The 22,538-nt window shown below is 35.5% G+C and overlaps 1 protein-coding gene and 1 long non-coding RNA gene across 3 annotated transcripts; both read right to left on the reverse strand.

Moving 5' to 3' along the window:
* Nucleotides 1–10,912: 10,912 nt before the first annotated feature.
* LOC149145569 (uncharacterized) lies at nucleotides 10,913–16,509 on the reverse strand. Of its 2 annotated transcripts, none has more exons than XR_016264371.1 (3): nucleotides 16,285–16,409; nucleotides 15,848–15,916; nucleotides 10,913–11,450 (listed from the first exon to the last, which is right to left on the reverse strand). It is a non-coding gene; the product is annotated as an uncharacterized LOC149145569 (long non-coding RNA). The 2 variants fall into 2 exon arrangements; XR_016264372.1 differs by having other exon boundaries at nucleotides 11,321–11,450; nucleotides 16,391–16,509.
* LOC149145570 (uncharacterized) lies at nucleotides 15,842–19,734 on the reverse strand. Its single transcript, XM_089447935.1, has 4 exons — nucleotides 18,882–19,734; nucleotides 18,527–18,754; nucleotides 17,931–18,181; nucleotides 15,842–16,535 (listed from the first exon to the last, which is right to left on the reverse strand). Exons 1-4 carry the CDS (start codon nucleotides 19,192–19,194, stop codon nucleotides 16,515–16,517), a joined length of 813 nt encoding a protein of 270 aa, XP_089304061.1. The 5' UTR covers nucleotides 19,195–19,734; the 3' UTR covers nucleotides 15,842–16,514.
* Between the last annotated feature and the right edge of the window lie 2,804 nt (nucleotides 19,735–22,538).

A 22,538-nucleotide genomic window follows, 5' to 3' on the forward strand; every position in this document is an offset into this window, starting at 1 on the left:
TTCAACAAATGGTAACCATTTCCATATTATATTTTGGCTTTACACATTTTGAATATAATATAAATATAGATTATAGCTACCAGAAAACAGGGAAAAGAAAGAGGGTTATGAGTTCATGGGAGGTGAAGAAATTGTGCTAAGAGGAAACAACAATGTTTTATTTTGTATTTTTTTTATGTTAAGGTTTTTACTTTAATCTAAGCTTATTAATTACTCATCAATCTTGGATTAGTTATTCTAAAGGAAAGGTACAAAGGAAGGATTTTTTTTCAAAGATATATGATATTGATATGATGGAAATTGGTGGCTAACCACCTTTTCCATTGAATAGACATGGTTAATATTCAATTATTACTAGATTTCATAATAATGAGATTCTCTACTTAATGTTTAACCCTTGTAATATGATTTGAGTGGAAATTAGTGGCTATCCACCTTTTTTTCAAGGTCAATTTTATTTCTTTCATGGGTTACAAGCCCATGGTTTTGACAAACCACGATATTCACCTTGGTAACCCCCATAATATTCACTCGGCATTTACCCATGGTATTTTCTCATGATATTTAATAATAAAACAAATAATACTAGTACGTGATTCCTAAGTGCAAAGGCATTCATAAATAATATAAGTATAGACCTTCACCTTTGAAAAGTCATGGAATTTGAAAAATCATGGAATTTTCTCAAGATGAAATGTTATGAAATTTTTACTATTTAATAAAAAAAATTAAGCTCTTTTTATATTATTATTTCCTCTACCTTATTTTCTATGCATTTTTGACATATTATATCGTTGATACTTCCTATACATTATTACACTTGTGCATATTCTTTATCAATATTTTGTCTCCTTCTTTGTGTAGCCCAGTCTAGATATCTTATAGGTATAGAGTAAATAAACATATGAATCATTACTATTATTTATTATTCTTTGTTCATCCTTATATATATTGTTATTTTATATTTGAGGATTGGAAAATAAGTAAAATAAATGATGAATTAATATACAAAGAAAGGGAAATGTTAATGGAGTGAGATTATTACATCGTAAGGCATTCTTTTTGGGAAGAGCTTCCCCAATTGTCATTTTGTACTATTGTGTATCATGAGATCGATTGAAATTTTTTCCACCATTAGATGCTACTAACTGTCAACTGAATCTTGATTTTTGCAATCGTTCACTTTGTTGATCTATATTATAACCATAGTCTCATTTGCAAATGATTGAAAGCTTTTCCACTATTAGATGCTACTAATTGTCAATTGAATCTTGATTTGTGCAACCATTCACTTTGGTGATCTATATTATAACCATAGTCTCATTTGAAAATGATTGAAAGTTTTTCCACCATTATATGCTACTAACTGTCAACTGAATCTTGATTTGTGCAACCATTCACTTTGTTGATCTATATTATAACCATAGTCCCATTTGCAATTGTTCCAACTCGGTTCGGTGTCTCTGCTACCCTAAGCCCTGACCAGATGCCATGAGGAACAACTCAGTATGTATAGGGAATTGTTTATTATAGTCTTCAATGTAATTTTGTTTGTGAATTAAAGATTTTTTTTTAACTTCTTCCACCATTTACTTCCAGCTTCACAACCAATGAACAACAACAACTTCCTTTACTTTTTTGGGAACATGCAGATATAAATTTTCTGCATTCTGTCATTGAGATATCCTTGGGACTGTGCCTCAACTCTTAACTAGAGTGTCCCTTTCAAATTGTTCAACATCCTTGTGTGAAATTCAAGGGTTAACTTTTCCCTGTGTGAAATTCGAGGGTTAACTTTTGTGTCTCACCTCGCTCCAGAATGGGCCGCATAATCAATTGGGAACCCTATCAAAGAGTGATAAGAGAAAAACTCTCATGTACTTTGCTTGGACAGCAAAAAAACCCAATGCAAAGAATGGTTAGTATTGTGAACCATCCCCAAAAGAAATTTAACCTCACTTCACGTTTTCAAGATTCTGTGGTAACATGTTCAGTTTTCTTGCTCTATTTTCCCCAATTTTTCAGGTTTGGTACAATTGCATAATTTAAAGTGTATGCATTATCACAAAATATAGTAACGGTGAAATAGAAATTTGACATATGAATAGAGACACATTAGAATTTGGAAGGTATCATTTATGGAACCCACATTGAGTTTGATAAAATCCATGTTACAATGGGTGAGTAATCATAATATACTTAGAGTCAATCCGGCTCAGCCCCAAAATAACTGGAGTTTAACTAGTCAAACTCTGGCAAAACGTGCAAAACTTGGTGAGAGCTAAGAATGATGTCAAAGAAAAGAAATATACATCATTTTGATCATCTAAGATTGATTTTTTCCAAGAGAGGATTCTCAAGAAAGACAAAGGCATTTACATGCTAGAATTTCAGATTTACTTATTTAATGTCATTAATTTTACATGCCTTTATGTTCATTTTGATGTTTTTATGTCATTTTTATTTTAATTTATAACTACTATTTCTATATTATATATATTTATAAAAATATTCTTATTTTTAATTATATGTTTATTAATTAAAATCATTAAGTTTTATATATTTATTAATTATATGTTTTTATACATAATGGATGCTAAGTAAATTATTATTATCCAAATTTATTTTAATGTGATATGTATACAATATTTTTTTGTCTTTCATTTTATTTATAAAAATATAATTATAATATAACAAAATAAATTGAATGAATTCTATTTGAAAATAATATTCCATATTGTAGATAAACTTTGGGGGGAAGGTATCGAGCTCTATAACTTGATCTAAGTTTGGCGCTAGGGTTTGGGCGTTGGGAAACATGGCGGGAAGCGCAGGGGGGAGTGCTGCTCCCTCCTACAGTCAAGTAGTTACGGATAGAAGCAAGGACGCAGGAAAGTAGAGTTTCAAGAAACCTATGGAGAAGGCAGCAGAGGCAAGAAACACGGAAACATTGGGAAGAAGCAAACCTCATGAACGGGAAGGGAGCAGCAGGAAGCTAGTAAGGAGAAGGGAAAGGGGGGTAGCAGTCAAAAACCTACTTCCATAAGGACAACTGGGGTCTGCAAACCCAAGTCGAACATCATACCTCGGGTCATCTTAAGCGACCCAATGCTACAAGCGCATAGGGATCATATGACGGAATATGCAGTCATATGCAAATTCATGGGGATATGGCTGACGGAGAGGGCGTTGCATGTATGGATAAGGAGCCACTAGAAGCCAAAGGGGGAAATACACCTTCATCTGGGATCTAAGGGCTTCTTCACAGTAGTATTCACAAGCCTAGCAGATAAAGACAAAGTGTTCAAAGGAGGACCATATTTCTATGTTGTGGCAGGCCTCTACATGCGGCCATGGATGATGAACTTTGTCCCGGAACACGAGACATTCACATTGGTACCAGTATGGATCAGACTATACTCCCTTCCTCTGGATTATTGGCTACCAGAATCTCTGAAAATAATAGGCAACAAACTGGGGCATTTTCTAAAGATCTCATATGCGACTCTGAAAGGAAAATATACCTCCTTCGCCTGGATATGTGTGGAAATGGACTTATCTAGAGCACTTCTGGATGCGATAATCTTAGAAGTATATGATGAAGAATGGGTGTAGGTGGTGGACTATGAGCACATCCCATTCAGGTGTCGCAAATTCCATGAGCATGGGCATCTATATAGAGATTGCCTAACAAACAACATGGAGAGAAATGTGAAAACCACTGTGGATAAAAATCCTGAGGGTTTTACCAAGGTTGTGGGAAAAGCAAAAGGCTAAAGGCAGCCGCAAAAGAAGACCAATGAGGAAAGACAACCGAGCCATAATAGCTTTAAGATCCTAGAAGAAGAAGAAGGAAACAAAGAAACAAACCAGGAAATGGAGAACATTATCACTAAGAAGGAAAGGGATGACAGCATGGAAGATATCATAGATAACAGCTAGCAAAAGGAGGATCTTCCAAGTGGTATGGAGATAAATAGGGACCATGAGATGACTCCAAGTGAGGCAGGAGCGGAGGACCATGAACTGCAGGAGATTCTAGAGAAGGGAAATCTAGATCTAGAGAAATTTCTGGAACGAGGGACGACCAAAGGAGTGAACTCCCTACCAAAAGAGGAATATGATAGGGTTCAACAGCTCTTCCTATGGAGATCACAAATGAAGGGATCTGGAGTCAAAAGGAATCATGAAAGCCAGGAGCATAGAGGGGTCAAGATGATGGAGGAAACACAGGCACAATCTCCAAAGAACCCAAGTAGGAAAAGAGGAAGAAAAAGGCAGAATGAGTTGCTGAACGAATGTGGGAAACTATTGATTAACTCAGGTAAGATGAAAGATCTCACTAGTTATTCCTTTACAAACTTTTCTTAATGAAGCTCACAACCTGGAATATTAGAGGCATAGGAAATAGAAGGAAACAAAGAAATCTTAGTAATAGAATAAAAGAAGAAAAACCAAATATGATTTTTATCCAAGAGACAAAATGTTTAATGGATAAGATTAGAGAAATTCATAATAAATGGCTAATCAAGTATAAGTATCTATAGGTTAAAGCAAAAAACTTAGCAGGGGGGATTCTCACGCTGTGGGATCCTTAGAAATTTGGAATCCTGGATGCTGAGGCATCTAGGAACTATCTTTATTTGGTATGTCAACCTTTAGGTGATAAGGAAATATACATGATCACAAATGCTTATGGACCTTAAAAGCAAGAAGATAAACTCAAGCTTCTCACCTCCCTTGAGGAGCTAAGAGCAAGACACCCTAATATGCCCTGGATCGTTGCAGGAGATTTCAATATGATAAGGTCTCTTACAAAGAAAAAAGGTGGTATCAAACAGCTAGGCAGAGACTCCATGGCCTTCCAGAACTTCATAATCAACATGGGGTTAGTGGACACTAAAACAATAAATGGGATCTTCACCTGGAAGAGGGGAGGGGCTTCACAAGTTACCTCTAAACTAGATAGATTTATTATTTCAGAGGACCTAGTTCTCTCAGGCCCTGCCATGACAACTTCTATTCTTCCCTTTGGAGGTTCGGACCATTGGCTTGTACAGATGGAAGCCACTTTTATGGGTACACCAAGAAACAGACCTTTCAGGTTTGAAAATGCCTGGCTCTCTCACCCTGAATTCACCAGTAATATTGACAAATGGTGGAGAGAGGATCTGAACATTCAAGGCACTAGAATGTTCCTGCTCCAACATAAACTTAAACATATCAAATCTAGGCTTAAAGATTGGAACAAAAAGGAATTTGGAAATATCTTCAAAGCCAAAAGAGAAGCTAAGTAGAAACTCTAGGAGATCAATCAGATCAGCATCATAGAGGGCTTTACCGAGGAGCAGAAAAAGCTAGCTGATTCTTTGCAGGAAGAATGGGAAGATAAGTGCTTGCAAGAGGAGATTTTCTGGAGACAGAAATCAAGGATACAATGGATTAGAGAGGGAGAAAGAAACACGAAGTTCTTTCATAAATCCACCATGGATCATAGGGCACACAATAGAATCACAAATCTCAAAGATTCTCAAGGGAGAGAACTCAACTCTCACAAAGACATGGAATCTATCCTTGTACAACATTTCCTTAGTATAGCAGAGGAGCCTCTGGAGGATAGATCCAGGTTCATCAACCATTTCACTCAGTATATCCCTCAGCTGGTTACCAAAGAGGACAACCACAATCTTAACAGGCTAGTGTCGGAAGAGGAGGTCAGTGAAGTGATCAATGAAATGCAAAATGGAAAAGCTCTAGGCTCGAATGGGTTCAATGTAGACTTCTTCAAAGCCTGCTGGAAAATAGTCAAACAGGATATCCTTGAGGTGGTGGAAGACTCAAGAAGATCCAAAAAGGTTTTGAAGGCTTTTAATGCTTCCTTCATAGCTTTGATCCCAAAATAGGAAAAAGCCATGACTCCAGATGGTTTCAGACCCATAGCTCTATGCAATGTGGTGTATAAAATTATCTCCAAGGTGATTTCCAACAGACTCAAGCCCCTCTTACCAGCTCTCATCTCAGAGGAGCAAATGGGCTATGTGGAAGGAAGACAAATCCTCAATAACATCATCTAAGCATGAGGTGGTACACTCTCTCAAAAGCAACAAACAAGCTGGTATGATCATTCAGCTGGACCTAGCGAAAGCTTACAACAAGCTAAGTTGGTCTTATATAAGGGCAGTTCTAAAAGCCTATGGCTTCGACCAAAACTGGATAAAATGGGTTTTGGCACTAGTTACCACAACCAATTTTTCCATCCTACTTAATGATGCTCCTTCAAGACTCTTCGCACCCTCTAGAGGTCTTAGACAAGGGGATCCACTCTCACCCTTCCTCTTTTTTCTCATGATGGAAGGGCTAGGCAGAGCGATTAAAATGGCAAATGTTGAAGGAAGAATCCAGGGTATCAAACTCACCTTGGATGGAGCGGAAAACACTCATCAACAATTTATGGATGGCATAATGCTGCAAGGCATACCCACAGTCAGGGAAGCCAGAACGAGCAAACATATTTTGAATGACTTTACTATGGCAGCTGGCACAGAGGTAAGCCTCAACAAATCAAAAGTTTTTTTCTTTAACACTGACATTGTTATTCAGAGAAACATAACCAGAATTCTTGGGTTTCAAAGGGACCAGCTACCTTCAAGTATCTGGGAATACCTCTCATAGATAAACCTCTAAGCAAGGAAGTGTGGGATCCAATGATAAATAAACTTCAGGACAAGATCAGAAAATGGACATGCAGGTCTTTAAATTTGGTGGGGCGCCTTGTTCTCAAACAGGGTGTCCTGCAGGCAGTTCCCACGTTCATGCTCTCAGCTCTTCCTGCTCCTAAAGGAATTAAGCAATAGATCAGGAGCATACAAAGGGATTTTCTATGGGGCAGAGGAGAAGAGAAAAAGAAATGGGCTTTAGTAGCCTGGGATAAGATCTACAAACCCAAGAGCCATGGTGGCTTAGGGCTTCATGATCCTGAAACTAGCAGAGTTTTGGGAGCTAAAATCTGGTGGAGGTGGATCAAGGAATCGACAACTCCCTAGGCTAAGATTTGGAAACAAAAATATGCCAAGAATTGGTAGGGGAAGGATCACATCAGAATGTCAGGGCATATTAAGGGCTCCCACATTTGGAAACATGCTTGGGAAAATAAAGGCATTGTTCAGAAACATAGTTTCTGGGAGATTCGAGCTGGGAACCTAGCACAATTTTGGGAGGATAACTGGAAACAGGAACCCAACTTGTACAAGGAGGAATTAGTAGCTCTCAAAAATGACACAGACAAGAAAGGTCTACTTATGGTAAATGACTTCTGGGACCAAGTAAGGAGCAATGGAAATTTGAGGATTTGGAAGGATCTAGGCCATAGTGAGGAGAATCCTTTGAAGGCCCAGGCAGACTCTCTTGCTCAGGATCTAGAGCATAGGAGGATTATGGTATCCTCCTTGCCTGATCAAATAAGATGGGGAAAGAACACCAAAGGAAACTTTAACCTCAAAGAAGCTAAACAGGTAGTAACAGGACTTAACTACCTAAAACTTGATCAAGTTTGGAAGAATCTTTGGTAAAGCCCCCACTGGATGAAAATAAAGTTATTTATTTGGCTAGTTCATCAAAGGAAAATTTTAACTTGGGAGAACCTCCTAAAAAAGGGCTTTACTGGACCTTCCAAATGTTACCTTTGTGGCTCACAAGAGGAGATGATGGATTACCTTCTCAACCTATGCCCTTTCACCTCTACCGTGTGGGAATGGATGGCCTCAATCTTTAGGCACACTGATAGGGATAGACTCAACATCTTCAACACTTTGAAGAATTGGAGGAAAAACTTCTCAGGGAATGAAATCATTAATAAAGCCTGGACTCTGGTTCCAGGTTTTGTCATTTGGAATGCTTGGAAAGAACGCAATAATCAGACCTTCAAGAACAAAGCAAGCAAGCCCCAGCATATAATTGAAATTTTAAGGCAGCTCAAAGACACAGTCAACAGCTTGTTAAGGAAACTTTATAAGGACCCTCCCCTGCCCCAAGATGCATGTATTCTACTGCATTTAGGTCTCCAGCCTTTAGGCCCACAGGGCATAATCAAAGGTTTGCACCAAACAAATGCAGATATAAATATTTGGAAGCCTCCTCCACATGGCTTATTAAAGGTCAACATAGATGGAGCATCTAAGGGCAACCCAGGGTTAGCTGGTTTTGGGGGTGTTATAAGAGATGAACAGGGTCAAATAAAAGAAATCTTTCATGGACACTTGGGGAAGGCCACTAATAATATGGCTGAACTCATGGCCTTAGAGCAATGCTTGGAAATCTTGGTGGATTCAAATTTACACAATGTCATCATTGAAGCAGATTTAGAATTGATTATTAGAGCGGCCAAGAAAATATGCAACAGTACATCACCAGATAAGGTGTCAAAACACTGGAGGCTATTGTAGGTCTTTCACCGTATCTACAATCACCCGCAAACCTTAAGAACTGTAAGCTTTGTCCATGTGAAAAGAAAAGCTAACATGTTAGCTGATCATTTGGCGAATGAAGGAGTGATTAATAAGGAAAGGGACACTTAGCACATTTGGGAGTTGTTACCACCAGGAAAACTATTAGAGGATTGTCTCTGTCAGGCTGCCAAAGATAGGGATCGATGGATTGACAGGATGGATCGAGGAGGCTCAGGAGACAGGCGGGAGGATAGGGAAGCCTAAACTATTTTCCTGTTGTGTGGCAGCAATTCGTAAATTGTATTGGCATTAGTATTCTATTGGATTTGAGTGGTTGGTTGTGATCACGAAGGAAGACCAACGATGCAATGGTGTGAGGACCGATTCTGGAAATGTTGCAGGTTTGATCGGCCATCAATCACTGTAAGGATCGATGGCGATCCTTTGATTAACGAAATGTTGTGATATATGAGTGTGTGTGTGTTAAACAGAGTATGGCAGAGAAACTGGGGTTTAAGTATAAATCCGATGGGATAGATCGACGATCTTAGCATGGCGGAAGAGCGCGAAAGTTAATTCGCAAGGGAAGTGGTTTCTCGAACCATAAGTGGTATTTCAAGCGTGGTCTAAGTGGTAACCGGTTTTTTAAGGAAGGCCTCCGATTCCACTCATCGAGCAACACGTAACAGCAAGGAGGAGAGAGGAAATTGCTTTTTTGGGTAGTTATTCCTCGTGCTACTTGTCTACCCAAAATCATTGTGGACCGTTGGATCCACAAAGTGTAGATCAACGGTGGAGGTTACGTCGATTTGCGATTAAGCGATACACCGAGAGTCGTTGGATCGATGAAAGAGATGGATAGCAGAGTTTAGGCCGATCAAAGATCGGTGTTAGGAGAGCGCAGTGGGAAGGCGATGGACAGGAAGTGCGGACCTGCCGATATTTATGGTTGTGGGTGTAAAATGTTTGAAGTCTGACCTTAAGTGTTGCGGGTCGGGTTTCTGGGTATTTCCTGTGTAATCCATTTATTCTGATAGAGTGAATGGTTTCGAGTTTTAAGGGTTTAAAGCCAATTACGCTTCCAATAGGTTTTGTGGGCCATAACCCACAGGCCTCTGGATCGAGTTTTGGTAAACGAAAGGGATTTTGGTTTACCCTGTAACATATGTAATGTACTAGTTCAGTTAATAGAAGGCTCCATTCTTACTTGACCAAAAAAAAAAAATGAATTCTATTTATTATTTTATCTTTTTAAATTAATTTAACATTTTATTTTGTTATTTAATATTTTATTTGAAAAGTACTACATTTTCTCTATACGGACCTATAAAGAGTTATTAAACACTATTAATATTTAACTTAAAATTAATCCAACAAATCAAATTTTTAATAATATTGAACTTAATTATTTAAATTACTATCAATATTTAACTTAAAATTAATCCAGCGAATCAAATTTTTAATAATATTTAACTTAATTATTTAAATTACTTCAAAATAATATTTTTGATACCACACTAAATGTTTAATTTATCAATTTAATAAATTTAAATCGTTTAAGTTAGTTCAAAATAATATTTTTGATACCCACTAAATATTTAATTTATCAATCTTATAAATTTAGATTTAAAGTTACAGGGTATATATATATATATATATATATATCAAAAGCTAATGATCTTTATGATAATATTAACATTTAAACATTATATAAGTAAACGAGGAAATCAATGCCTTTAATATTGCAGTTTATAATCTATCGTATATATATATATTTTATATATAGAGGTTAATAATAAATCTTAGAAGAGACTTTTAGCTTGCAGTTTATAATCTATCGTGTGTATATATATATATATATAGAGAGAGAGAGAGGTTAATAATAAATCTTAGAAGAGACTTTTAGCTTAGCCATTTGTCGTTTCCATTACCATCACGAATGTATCGATTTCTGAATTATTATTTTCAATTATGTATTTTGACGTCTTAATGTTTTTTTAGAATCACCAAGAGTCATACTATTTATCGAATTTTTTTTGGGGTCTCATAAGCTTATTCTTCACTTTAAGTATTTCCTATAACAACAGCAAAAAAACCTAGTAGATGCCATATAACTAATGAAACGTGCCGATGTTTTAATATTATGACTAAATTATTATTATTTAAATTTATTTAAATTATATATATTATATATATATATATATATATATATATATGATATATTTGTTATAACTAGCAATTGTCCCAAAAGGTACAAAGAGAGGCCGATAGGATTATTAATTTGGAATGGTAAAATTTAGTAGCAAATATTGCAGAGGGAAATCTAATGATATTACAGAATGAAATCCCATCCTATTACAAGTAAAACTGAGAAATTTCATATACCACAATACAAGTAAAACTGAAAGCAATCTTGTAGAGTGAAATCCCATCATATTACAAAATGAAATCTCATTATATAGGATTTATTAGGGTCATTACAGAGAAAATTAGCACAAGTGGAGAGCTGATTCAGAAGGTATGACATGGACTCTGTAGAGTGAATCCCCGAATCTTGTAGAGTGAATCCCATCATATTACAGAATGAAATAGAAGTCTAAAGGATTTATCAAAGACATTACAAAGAACACTATCACAGTGGAGAGCTGCTTCACAAGGCAGGACATGGATTCTGCTTATTCACCACAGAAACTCTTGTTGTTGAAGATGAGAAGCAGCACAAAAGTAAGCCATTCCACAACTACTACAAACTTACAACGATATTAACATCCTGCAAATATTCTCATCTATGAGGAGCTTTGGGGGCCTATAGATTACAAGAGAATAGCAGAAATTCTTCACTAAACATGTTAGTAGGACACTGATCATCTTGGCGGTTGGAGACAGAACTGGTGTTGAAGCTCTCTTTCCTCACAAACCCTGCAGGGGCTTTCTTGTCATAATTCTGAGTACGAAATTTGACTGTCATTTTCTGCATCTTTCTATTTATATACATTGTTTGAACTCCTGTACAAAATTTCCCACAGAAGAGAAACAAAAGATATTACAATCATATTGTAAGAGAAACAAAAGATATTACATTCATATTTTAAGAGAAATGATCTGGCTACTAACAAATGAAAACCAACATGAAATGATGATTCAAGCACTACAAAGCTAAATCCTAGTTTTCAAAATACATTCTGTATTAACTGCATGTGGGCATCAGACTGTCCTTGTACAGTGACTTAAGCTATTTGGCTAGCAAGAAATGAAAAGAATTCAAAACAAAGATGTTATTACTAATCAAGTTTGACACAAGAATAGATATGCATATTAAGGGACACAGCCACCTTTAAAGGAAAAGAAACCAATAATACTAAGATCCCCAGATATATATATATATATAACAATAGTGTGGAGTTATTTCAACGAGGCTTGTCAAGGTAATCCCAGCTATTGTGGATCATGAGGCATTACTTTAAGAGACAATTACGAGATCAGTTTCAAAGAAGAGTTGTAGGAGATGGATCAAACAACAGAGCAGAACTTTATGCTTTTTGGTAGATTCTGAAAATAGCAATAGAGAAAGGTTTAAATTGTCTACAGGTGATAAGAGATTCCAAACACATTGCAAAGAGGTCAAATGGAAATTTCAATCAGGAAAATTTGCAGCTGGCCCATCACTGGAGGGAATCAGAGAAGCAAGGAAAATTTCCATGTCATTATCCTTTCAGCACGTCTGCAAGGGATAAATATGAAGGCTGATATATTGTCCAAGTAAGCACTGAGGATGCAGAACAGATGGATGGAGATGATTGAATACACCATCTGGACCTTCTCATTCAATCTATTTCTAATCAAGCTATTATAGTAATGACCTTTTGGATGGTTGTTTTGGAAGCAGTGTGTTGTAAAATTTCCATGTTTAAGAAACTGATCGTAAGTAGTTTTCTCTGGTGTCTTGAAAAACCTGGAGGATTGCATTAGGTGAAGGCTTTTGAAATTTCTTAAGAGTTCATGTATGGCACAACACACACACATATATATGAGAGCACTGGATTTATCAGAGGGTTGGTGAATGGGAGATTGCTGAAGAAGCTGTGGTCTCTTTCCCAATTTCCCTGTGATCCCAGTTTCTGTGGGAAAACTCTCAACATCCAATAAAGATTGCCAACTACACTCAAGGGAATCAAGTTTTTCTTAAACTCTCAATGAAATTTTGTTTTTTCCTTCTAGCAGAACCCTCTCATTCAGATGTGCTTTTGCATGCTGCAATCTAGAAAAACTTCTTGTCACTTTCATCGTGCCAAAACATGAAGAGTGTAAGTTTCAGACAATAATATAAAAAGATTTTGCAAACAATTTTTGTCACGTTTATCAAGCCAAAGCATGAAGACTCTAAGCTTCAGAGAAAATTCCATCTTTCAAATTAAACAACATAACATTACAAAACATGCAAGTCCAGAACATAAATTTTTTTAAACTCACAATTTCATTACTAATAATTGGGCAAAAGTTAAAACATTGCTTCCTGGAAGAGGGCACATATAGATATATATTAAAGAAAGGGTTGACACGGAAATAAAACAGAAATCTCTGTTTTTAAAGTAGTCTTAAGCATGGAATACAATTCAGATTATTTTTTCTTGATGACTACCGACCCTAAAGAGAGGGGAATTAGTTTATATTATTTTGGTTTGGTCCAATTTTTCAATCATCTTACAGAAGCAAACTGCTTTGTAATCACTATGTGCTGATAACCACAGGCTGGAGTTAAATGCTCTTTCGCTGTGACTAAATATTTAAACTTTTCACGTAGGCCAGGAAGTGCTTTGCCTAGGAGACTAACAAGTGGCATAAGGACTCATTCAAACCCGTGTTCATGCATAATGCATTGTTTTTAAAGAGTGACCTGCCTTGAAGAGCATTTATGATGTATAATTTAACATTGTTCTAGGAGAGAATGTGGATCTAGGATTCACTTATTCTTATTTTATTGTAAGAGAGGTTGAGCTAAAATTCTATATGGTTGGATTTGGAAGGACATCCCCTTCAAGCCTAGTCAAAAATCTGTCAGGAGGAAGAAGTTAAGGGGCTTATTCAATGTAAGGTTCACCGTTTCTATGTCGTTCACCGTTTCTCATCTCATAGGGCTGAATTTGATCGCTGGAACTGTGTCTGTAAAATTTGTTGTAAGGGATTATATTTAAGGGTAGTTATGCTCTAGAAAAATGGAAAAGGTTGAGGTGAGATCTTCCTTCTTGATGTTTTGTTATTGATCAATTCATAAGTTTTTTATGCTGCCATTTCTATGTTTGAGGGACTGCTGCTATGTTTTGTTGTTCATGATTAAATACAAGTTTACTACCCTTTTTTTGCTGGTTGAAGAGACGCACCTTTGGCAGGCCCCTCATCTTAATTTCTGCACTTTAAAGCAGTCCACATGGTTGATTATAGCATATTTGTAATAAACTCATTCAAACCCGTGTTCATGCATAATGCATTGTTTTTAAAGAGTGACCTGCCTTGAAGAGCATTTATGATGTATAATTTAACATTGTTCTAGGAGAGAATGTGGATCTAGGATTCACTTATTCTTATTTTATTGTAAGAGAGGTTGAGCTAAAATTCTATATGGTTGGATTTGGAAGGACATCCCCTTCAAGCCTAGTCAAAAATCTGTCAGGAGGAAGAAGTTAAGGGGCTTATTCAATGTAAGGTTCACCGTTTCTATTTCGTTCACCGTTTCTCATCTCATAGGGCTGAATTTGATCGCTGGAACTGTGTCTGTAAAATTTGTTGTAAGGGATTATATTTAAGGGTAGTTATGCTCCAGAAAAAGGGAAAAGGTTGAGGTGAGATCTTCCTTCTTCTTGATGTTTTGTTATTGATCAATTCATAAGTTTTTTCTGCTGCCATTTCTATGTTTGAGGGACTGCTGCTATGTTTTGTTGTTCATGATTAAATACAAGTTTACTACCCTTTTTTTGCTGGTTGAAGAGATGCACCTTTGGCAGGCCCCTCATCTTAATTTCTGCACTTTAAAGCAGTCCACATGGTTGATTATAGCATATTTGTAATAAACTCATTCAAACCCGTGTTCATGCATAATGCATTGTTTTTAAAGAGTGACCTGCCTTGAAGAGCATTTATGATGTATAATTTAACATTGTTCTAGGAGAGAATGTGGATCTAGGATTCACTTTTCTTATTTTATTGTAAGAGAGGTTGAGCTAAAATTCTATATAAAGAGAAGCCCTCTCATTTGTTGAGCATGGTTGGATTTGGAAGGACATCCCCTTCAAGCCTAGTCAAAAATCTGCCAGGAGGAAGAAGTAAGGTTCACCGTTTCTATGTCGTTCACCGTTTCCCATCTCATAGGGCTGAATTTGGTCGCTGGAACTGTGTCTGTAAAATCTGTTGTAAGGGACTATATTTAAGGGTAGTTATGCTCCAGAAAAAGGGAAAAGGTTGAGGTGAAATCTTCCTTCTTCTTGATGTTTTGTTATTGATCAATTCATAAGTTTTTTCTGCTGCCATTTCTATGTTTGAGATTTCTGCACTTTAAAGCAGTCCACATGGTTGATTATAGCATATTTGTAACAACATGGGTCACGCCTCATTTCATTTACATTTTGGACCCTCTTCAATCTAGACTTTGACTTCATTTTGGCCAAATAGAATGGCACTTGTCTTGGTCCACCGTCCCATTTAATCAAAAGTTTATTTTACACTTTACTTAGGGATTCCCCCTTTTTGCTGGAGGAGGGCCAGCCTGGAGAGAAAGAAGGTGGTCTTGTGGTGACATTAGACAAACCCCCCGAGTTCCCCTCAGGCTGCAATTGTGTCTCAGGGCTTTATCACTTTGAGTGCAAGTTTGGGAGGTAACATTGCACATCCAACACAAAATATAATATTTATAAGGTTAATAATAGGTTTATAAATAAAAAAAATTAACTAATATTAAAATTTAACTCAACAGATGAATAAAGTCATCTTATACCTTTCAAAAGGTAGGACTCCAATTCTGATGCATGCCGGGAATGAAATGATGCCATGCTTCTTTGTCCATACTATTACTTCTAGTTAAATAAAATAATTGAGTTTCTTGCAATTAAGTTAAGGTTCTTGCTAAAAGTTCCCTTGAAGAACATGCAACTAAGGGAGTTAACCAAATCATATTAGATTGATTAAGCTTGTTTGTACTTACTATTTTCCCTCCCTTATTGTGCCTAACAACTTACCTTAAAAATTTTAGATGCCATTTTAAAATTAAAATATCCTCCGTAAGGAACTCAGAATTTAGCCAAACTTGAGTATATTTCCTACTGCTGTTTTAAGTTATGCGAAATTTCATCACACAAGATGTTTTCATGTATGCAATAGTAGTTAAGATAAATGAATGTTAAATTTAGGAAAACCTGTATTTCTGATCGTGATCATGATCGCCATGGTTCTTCTTGAACAATCCATGCATGCCAGTCTTCTTGCTGCAATCAAAATGTCAAAAGAATTTGGGGGAGTTATATTTTTTGATATAAATCTTCCTTTGCCACTTTGGAGGTCTCGAGATGAGACAAGGAAACTTATCCAAAGTGCATGGAATGAGGCAAATGTCATTGAGGTAACCATGCAAAAATTGGAATTTTTTATTGGTGTGCGCTTTATTACTCTGTTTCCACAAACTAAAACAGGATTATGAATGTTTTCTATTTCACATAGATACATAGCTTATACAAAAATATAGACATCTAATAATATTTCATAAGCTAGGGCATTGCATTCAACCTTTATTTGACACCCAATTTTTGTAGAAGCAACACAAAAGTAAGTCATTCCACAACTACTACAAACTTACAACAATATTGACATTCTGCAAATATTCTCATCTATGAGGAGCTTTGGCGGCCTATAGATTACAAGAGAATAGCAAAAATTCTTCACTAAACATGTTAGTAGCGTACTGATCATCTTGGCAGTTGGAGACAGAACTGGTGTTGAAGCTCTCTTTCCTCACAAACCCAGCAGGGCCTTTCTTGTCATAATTCTGAGTACAAAATTTGACTGTCATTTTCTGCATCTTTCTATTTATATACATTGTTTGAACTCCTGTACAAAATTTCCCACAGAAGAGAAACAAAAGATATTACAATCATATTGTAAGAGAAACAAAAGATATTACATTCATATTGTAAGAGAAATGATCTGGCTACTAACAAATGAAAACCAACATGAAATGATGATTCAAGCACTACAAAGCTAAATCCTAGTTTTCAAAATACATTCTGTATTAACTGCATGTGGGCATCAGACTGTCCTTGTACAGTGACTTAAGCTATTTGGCTAGCAAGAAATGAAAAGAATTCAAAACAAAGATGTTATTACTAATCAAGTTTGACACAAGAATAGATATGCATATTAAGGGACACAGCCATCTTTAAAGGAAAAGAAACAAATAATACTAAGATCCCCAGATATATATATAACAATAGTGTGGAGTTATTTCAACGAGGCTTGTCAAGGTAATCCCAGCTATTGTGGATCATGAGGCATTACGTTAAGAGACAATTACGAGATCAGTTTCAAAGCAGAGCTGTAGGAGATGGATCAAACAACAGAGCAGAACTTTATGCTTTTTGGTAGATTCTGAAAATAGTAATAGAGAAAGGTTTAAATTGTCTACATGTGATAAGAGATTCCAAACACATTGCAGAGAGGTCAAATGGAAATTTCAATCAGGAAAATTTGCAGCTGGCCCATCATTGGACGGAATCAGAGAAGCAAGGAAAAATTCCATGTCATTATCTTTTCAGCATGTCTGCGAGGGATAAATATGAAGGCTGATATACTGTCCAAGTAAGCACTGAGGATGCAGAACAGATGGATGGAGATGATTGAATACCCCATCTGGACCTTCTCATTCAATCTATTTCTAATCAAGCTATTATAGTAATGACCTTTTGGATGGCTGTTTTGGAAGTAGTTTGTTGTAAAATTTCCATGTTTAAGAAACTGTTTGTAAGTAGTTTTCTTTGGTGTCTTGAAAAACCTGGAGGATTGCATTAGGTGAAGGCTTTTGAAATTTCTTAAGAGTTCATGTATGGCACAACACACAGACATATATGAGAGCACTGGATTTATCAGAGGGTTGGTGGATGGGAGATTGCTGAAGAAGCTGTGGTCTCTTTCCCAATTTCCCTGTGATCCCAGTTTTTGTGGGAAAACTCTTATTCTCAACACATAAAAATACATATACATATAAAAATAATTATATGGGTTTTAAAGTTACTGTGCTTTAGTTAAAAAAATAAAGTGTGTTGCCAATAATCTATTGAGTTTTTAGTATGAACGCGTTTTAAACTTAATATATTGATATGAATGGTTTGGTTTTGGTTTTCTTGTTTTACTATCAAATGTGCTGGTTAATGTAACAAAACCTCTTCCAGATACATGCTTCAAACCAACGCAGGCAGATTCAAAGACTTGGAATCTTGATATTCATACCTGAAATTCAAAGTCTGCCTGTTTTCTGTTTTCATCTAGCATCTTGACCGCAACACAAAAATCATCAGGGAACTGAACTCTGTATACAGAACCAAAGCCTCCCTGCCCAAGGAGGTTATAGCTACTAAAATTATTTGTAGCTGCTTGTAAAACAGAATACTCTATAGCAGATGTGCATCCCTTCCTTTTACCAGTTCTGAAAGAGCTGAAACGAGTAAGCAAGGGGCCAAGTGACATTCCATTATTGGCATCTGCACATAAGTAAAATGCAATTTGGTTAAAGAAAATTTTGAGTTTAAATTTAATTTGCAATAAGGATCATAAAGAGGCTATGAGAAGAATGCCAGTCTCTATAACGGGTTTTCTTCCCCAAAATTCTTGTTTATGATGATTAGGTTAAAAGACATTCTCTTCTCCATAGCAAACTTTTACAGTATATGTAAAACCAACAAAGAACATATTTCGGCATAGATATAAGTACTTGTGGAAAGATTAGATTCATTTTCCCGATTGAAAGTTTAGTATTCTGAGAAGAATATCGAATAGTAACTTGTTCAAACATTGACAGAAAGTGGTTCCATGAATTAGTACCCAACCTGAGTCATCAATATCTGACTGTTTTCGTAATGCTGGAGGTTGAGATGATGGAAGAACTGGACATAAACGACTCCTGGACACCCATGTACAAGTCCAATATGTGAAAAGGATGATGATGGCCCCTAAAATGAGGAGCACAAGAGCAATGGCCACAATGATCAGAACTTTGAGATGTTGAATTTCATGTCTTGTGGACTTCAGGGGCTTTGTTTGCTGTAGGGTTGTTGCTGAAATCACAATAGTTAAATCAACAAAAACCATAGTCAATACTCCTCATACAAAACCCAGGTTAAGTCCAGAACATTATCCAACATTAACTTAAACATGAAAAAATAGAGTTGGCAGTACACTCACACATTGTAGCCACAGGAGCCACGGACTTAGCTGCTTTGAGAAAAGATTGGCTTGGGCTTGGGCCTGGGCTTATACATTCACTGAAACATGCGAAAATAGATTTGGCAGTACACTTACAGATTGAAGCCATAGGAGCCACGGACATACCTGGTTTGAAAAAAGATGGGCTTGGGCTTGGGCTTGTGCTTGTAAATGTTCTTATGGAAGGAGCCACGGACATACCTGGTTTGAAAAAAGATGGGCTGTGGCTGGGGCAACGTCCCACGTCAATTTGGTGTGTTTCCTCGGTCGTTTCTCCATTTCTGCAACACATTCCGTGGCCATCTACAAAGCACCCACAAGATTAGCCCTGCCTCAAATGGGTAAAATAAATATACTTCTCGTAAACCCTCGCTGAATTTTGAGGGAGAACGGCTATTTTTATGGGATTTTCAGAGCAAAAAACTTGGCAGGCAAAATTTTTGAGATTTCGGGGATAGGCATCAAAGGGACTGGAAAGAACATAGCTCATGACGAGGCCTCGTAAAATATTTTCATAGAACCATGAAGGAGAAAGGATGAAGCATGCCCTCCTAGTTTTCGGCCTCGATCTGATCTGTAATCGCACTTGCCCTTATTCTGCGATGGCTAGGTCGTGGTTTTCGGCCTCGATCTGATCTGTAACCGCACTTGCCCTTATTCTGCGACCTTTTGCTCTTATTCTGCGACCTTATTCTGTGATGGCTAGGTCGTGGTTTTCGGCCTAGATATAATCTGTAAGCGCACTTGCCCTTATTCTGGGATGGCTAGGTCGTGCAGCATGAATTGCCGTAATACGCAGGTAATGATGTGTCATAAAAAGTCAGTTGCCTGAACAAATATGCAAATACCCGCTAAGTCGTTTCCGAAAAAAATTGCCCACTCCGCCAGGTGCCCGCATGAAAATCAAATTTAACAAATACTAAGCAAATTTCACAATCCGCCAGGTGTCAGCGTCAGAAGGAGAAGGACGACGAAAGGTCCCTTTCAAAGGAAGGCCTATCGGCCTAATTACAATATAACAAAATAAATTAAATAAATTATATTTATTATATTATTTTTAAATTAATTTAATATTTTATTAGTTTTTTATTTAATATTTTATTTAAAAAATACTACAATTTTTCTATAGTAAACTCTAGAAAGTTATTAGACACCATCAATATTTAACTCAAAATTAATCCAACAAATCAAATTTTTAATAATATTTAATTTAATTATTTAAATTAATTTAAAATAATATTTATAATACCACACTAAATATTTAATTTATCAATCTAAATTTATTGGATTGTTTGATACCACACTAAATGTTTAATTTATAAATGCTATAAATTCAGATTTAAAGTTATAATGTATATTTTATATATTTTAAAATATATATATTTTTTCTCATATTTACGATAATATTAACATTTAAACACTAATGGTTCGTTGATTGCAGCAAGAAACAGATTTTATGGCGTAGAATATGCATCATATCCATATGGTTTATATGGAAATGGCGTAACTCCTGTATCTTTAACCATTCCAATTATTCCCCAGCTAAAGTTTTTGATTTAATCTCTGCTTATTTAGATTCGCTCCCACAGAAGAAAGTGAAGAATTTAAACATATCCCCAGCCAGGTCTTCTATAGCTCATCTTCATCAGCCATCAGCTTTTTTCGACGGGGCAGCTCAAAAGGGCCAATGTGGATGTGGATTCCACATAAAGATATCTGCTAACTCTCACTTCTCTGCATTCTGGCATGGGGGACAGGGATCCAATAATCTGGCTGAAGCCATGGCCCTCTCAGGTCTTCTAAAATTTTGTATATTCCTAGACATTCAGCAGGTGGCTTTTTTTGGCGATTCAAAGCTATGGGTTGATTCAGTAAATCAGAAAAACTTCATTCTGGCTCAACATCTGACTGGATGGAGAGATAGGATACACTTCTACTGGACCTGCCTGGAGAACTACTCTATTCAGCACATCAATAGGGACGAAAACACTACAGCAGACGATCTTTCAAAAAAGGGTCTTTCTTCTACTTCTGAATTTTGGCATCTCGAGATTGTATCTGATGATTCCCATTATCAGATATCTGATTTTGCCCTTCCAGACCTTTAATGCTTTACATTTAAGACAGTCTCATATATTTGAGTTTTTGATATCAGATATTATCAGTTTAGATATCATCGACATTATGTAGTTCTATAGATTATAGGCTTTTATTTCCTCATATCTTTATGGGATCATAGCTCTGATCTGCATAATCAGAAATAGTATGTATCATCAGTTCTTATATCTCTCATATAATACATATAAGCTTTTTTTCTCGGAAGAAAAAAAAAATAATAAAATAAATAAATAAATAAATAAAATAAAATAAAATAAACGATGAGGTCAATGGCTTTAATATTTGCGGTTTATAATTTATCATAGTTTCTTATAATGTTTGATATTCAACAATAATCTTAGAAGAGACTTTTAGATTAGCCATTTGTCATTTCCATTACCATCACGAATGTATTGATCTCTGAATCATTATTTTCAATTAATGTATCTTGATGTTTTAGTGTTTTTGAGAATCACCAAGTGCCACACTATTTATTGAATTTTTTTGGGGTCTTATAAGCTTATTCTTCACTTAAGTATTTTTTATAACAACAGCATAAAAATCTAGTATATGTTATAGAATTAACAAAAACTTCCATAACAAAACATCCTTTATTATTTAAATTTATTTTAATGTGATGTATATAATATTTTTGTCTTTTATTTTATTTATAAAAATATAATTATAATATAACAAAATAAATTAAATGAATTTATTTATTATTTTATTTTTTAATTTTATTTTTTATTTTTTAATTTAATTTTTTAATTTAATTTTCTTTATTATTTTATTTTTAATTAATTTAACTTTTATTTTTCTATTTTTTAATTTAAGATTTTATTTGAAAGATATTACATTTTCTTTATAGTGAGCTATAGAGAGTTATTAGACACTATCAATATTTAGCTTAAAATTAATCCAACAAATCAATTTTTAATAATATTTAGCTTAATTATTTAAATTATTTCAAAATAATTTTTCAGTGGGGGATCGAATCGAATTTTCGCTGAACAATCACAATACATCATATATCGCCGAAGCGAGCAGATTTCATCATACAATATTGCCGAAATGAGCAGAATACGTCAACATCGGAACACATACGTCATCATTGAAAAAAATGCTGCAACAGCAGCATGCGGCATCGGCAGGAATCGATCCTGGCTGGGGGTGTGAAAGCCTACCACCCCACCAGCGCGTCATGCACTCACATGCTAGTTCAAAATAATATATATATAAAGTAATATATATGAATGATACCGCACTAAATATTTAATTTATCAATCTAATAAATTTAGATCGTTTAAATTAGTTCAAAATAATATTTTTGATAACACGCCGAATATTTAATTTATCAATCCTATAAATTTAGATTTAAAGTCACTGTGTATATTTTATATATTTTGAAATATATATATATATATATATATATTTTCTAAATTCTAAAGCTAATGATCTTTATGATAATATTAACATTTAAACACTATATATTAAGTAAACGATGAAGTCAGTACCTTTAATATTTGCGGTTTATAATCT

Source organism: Pinus tabuliformis, chromosome X (assembly GCF_031772625.1).
Source record: "Pinus tabuliformis cultivar Carrire ecotype Pingquan chromosome X, CPIR1, whole genome shotgun sequence".
NCBI classification, from domain to species: Eukaryota; Viridiplantae; Streptophyta; class Pinopsida; order Pinales; family Pinaceae; genus Pinus; species Pinus tabuliformis.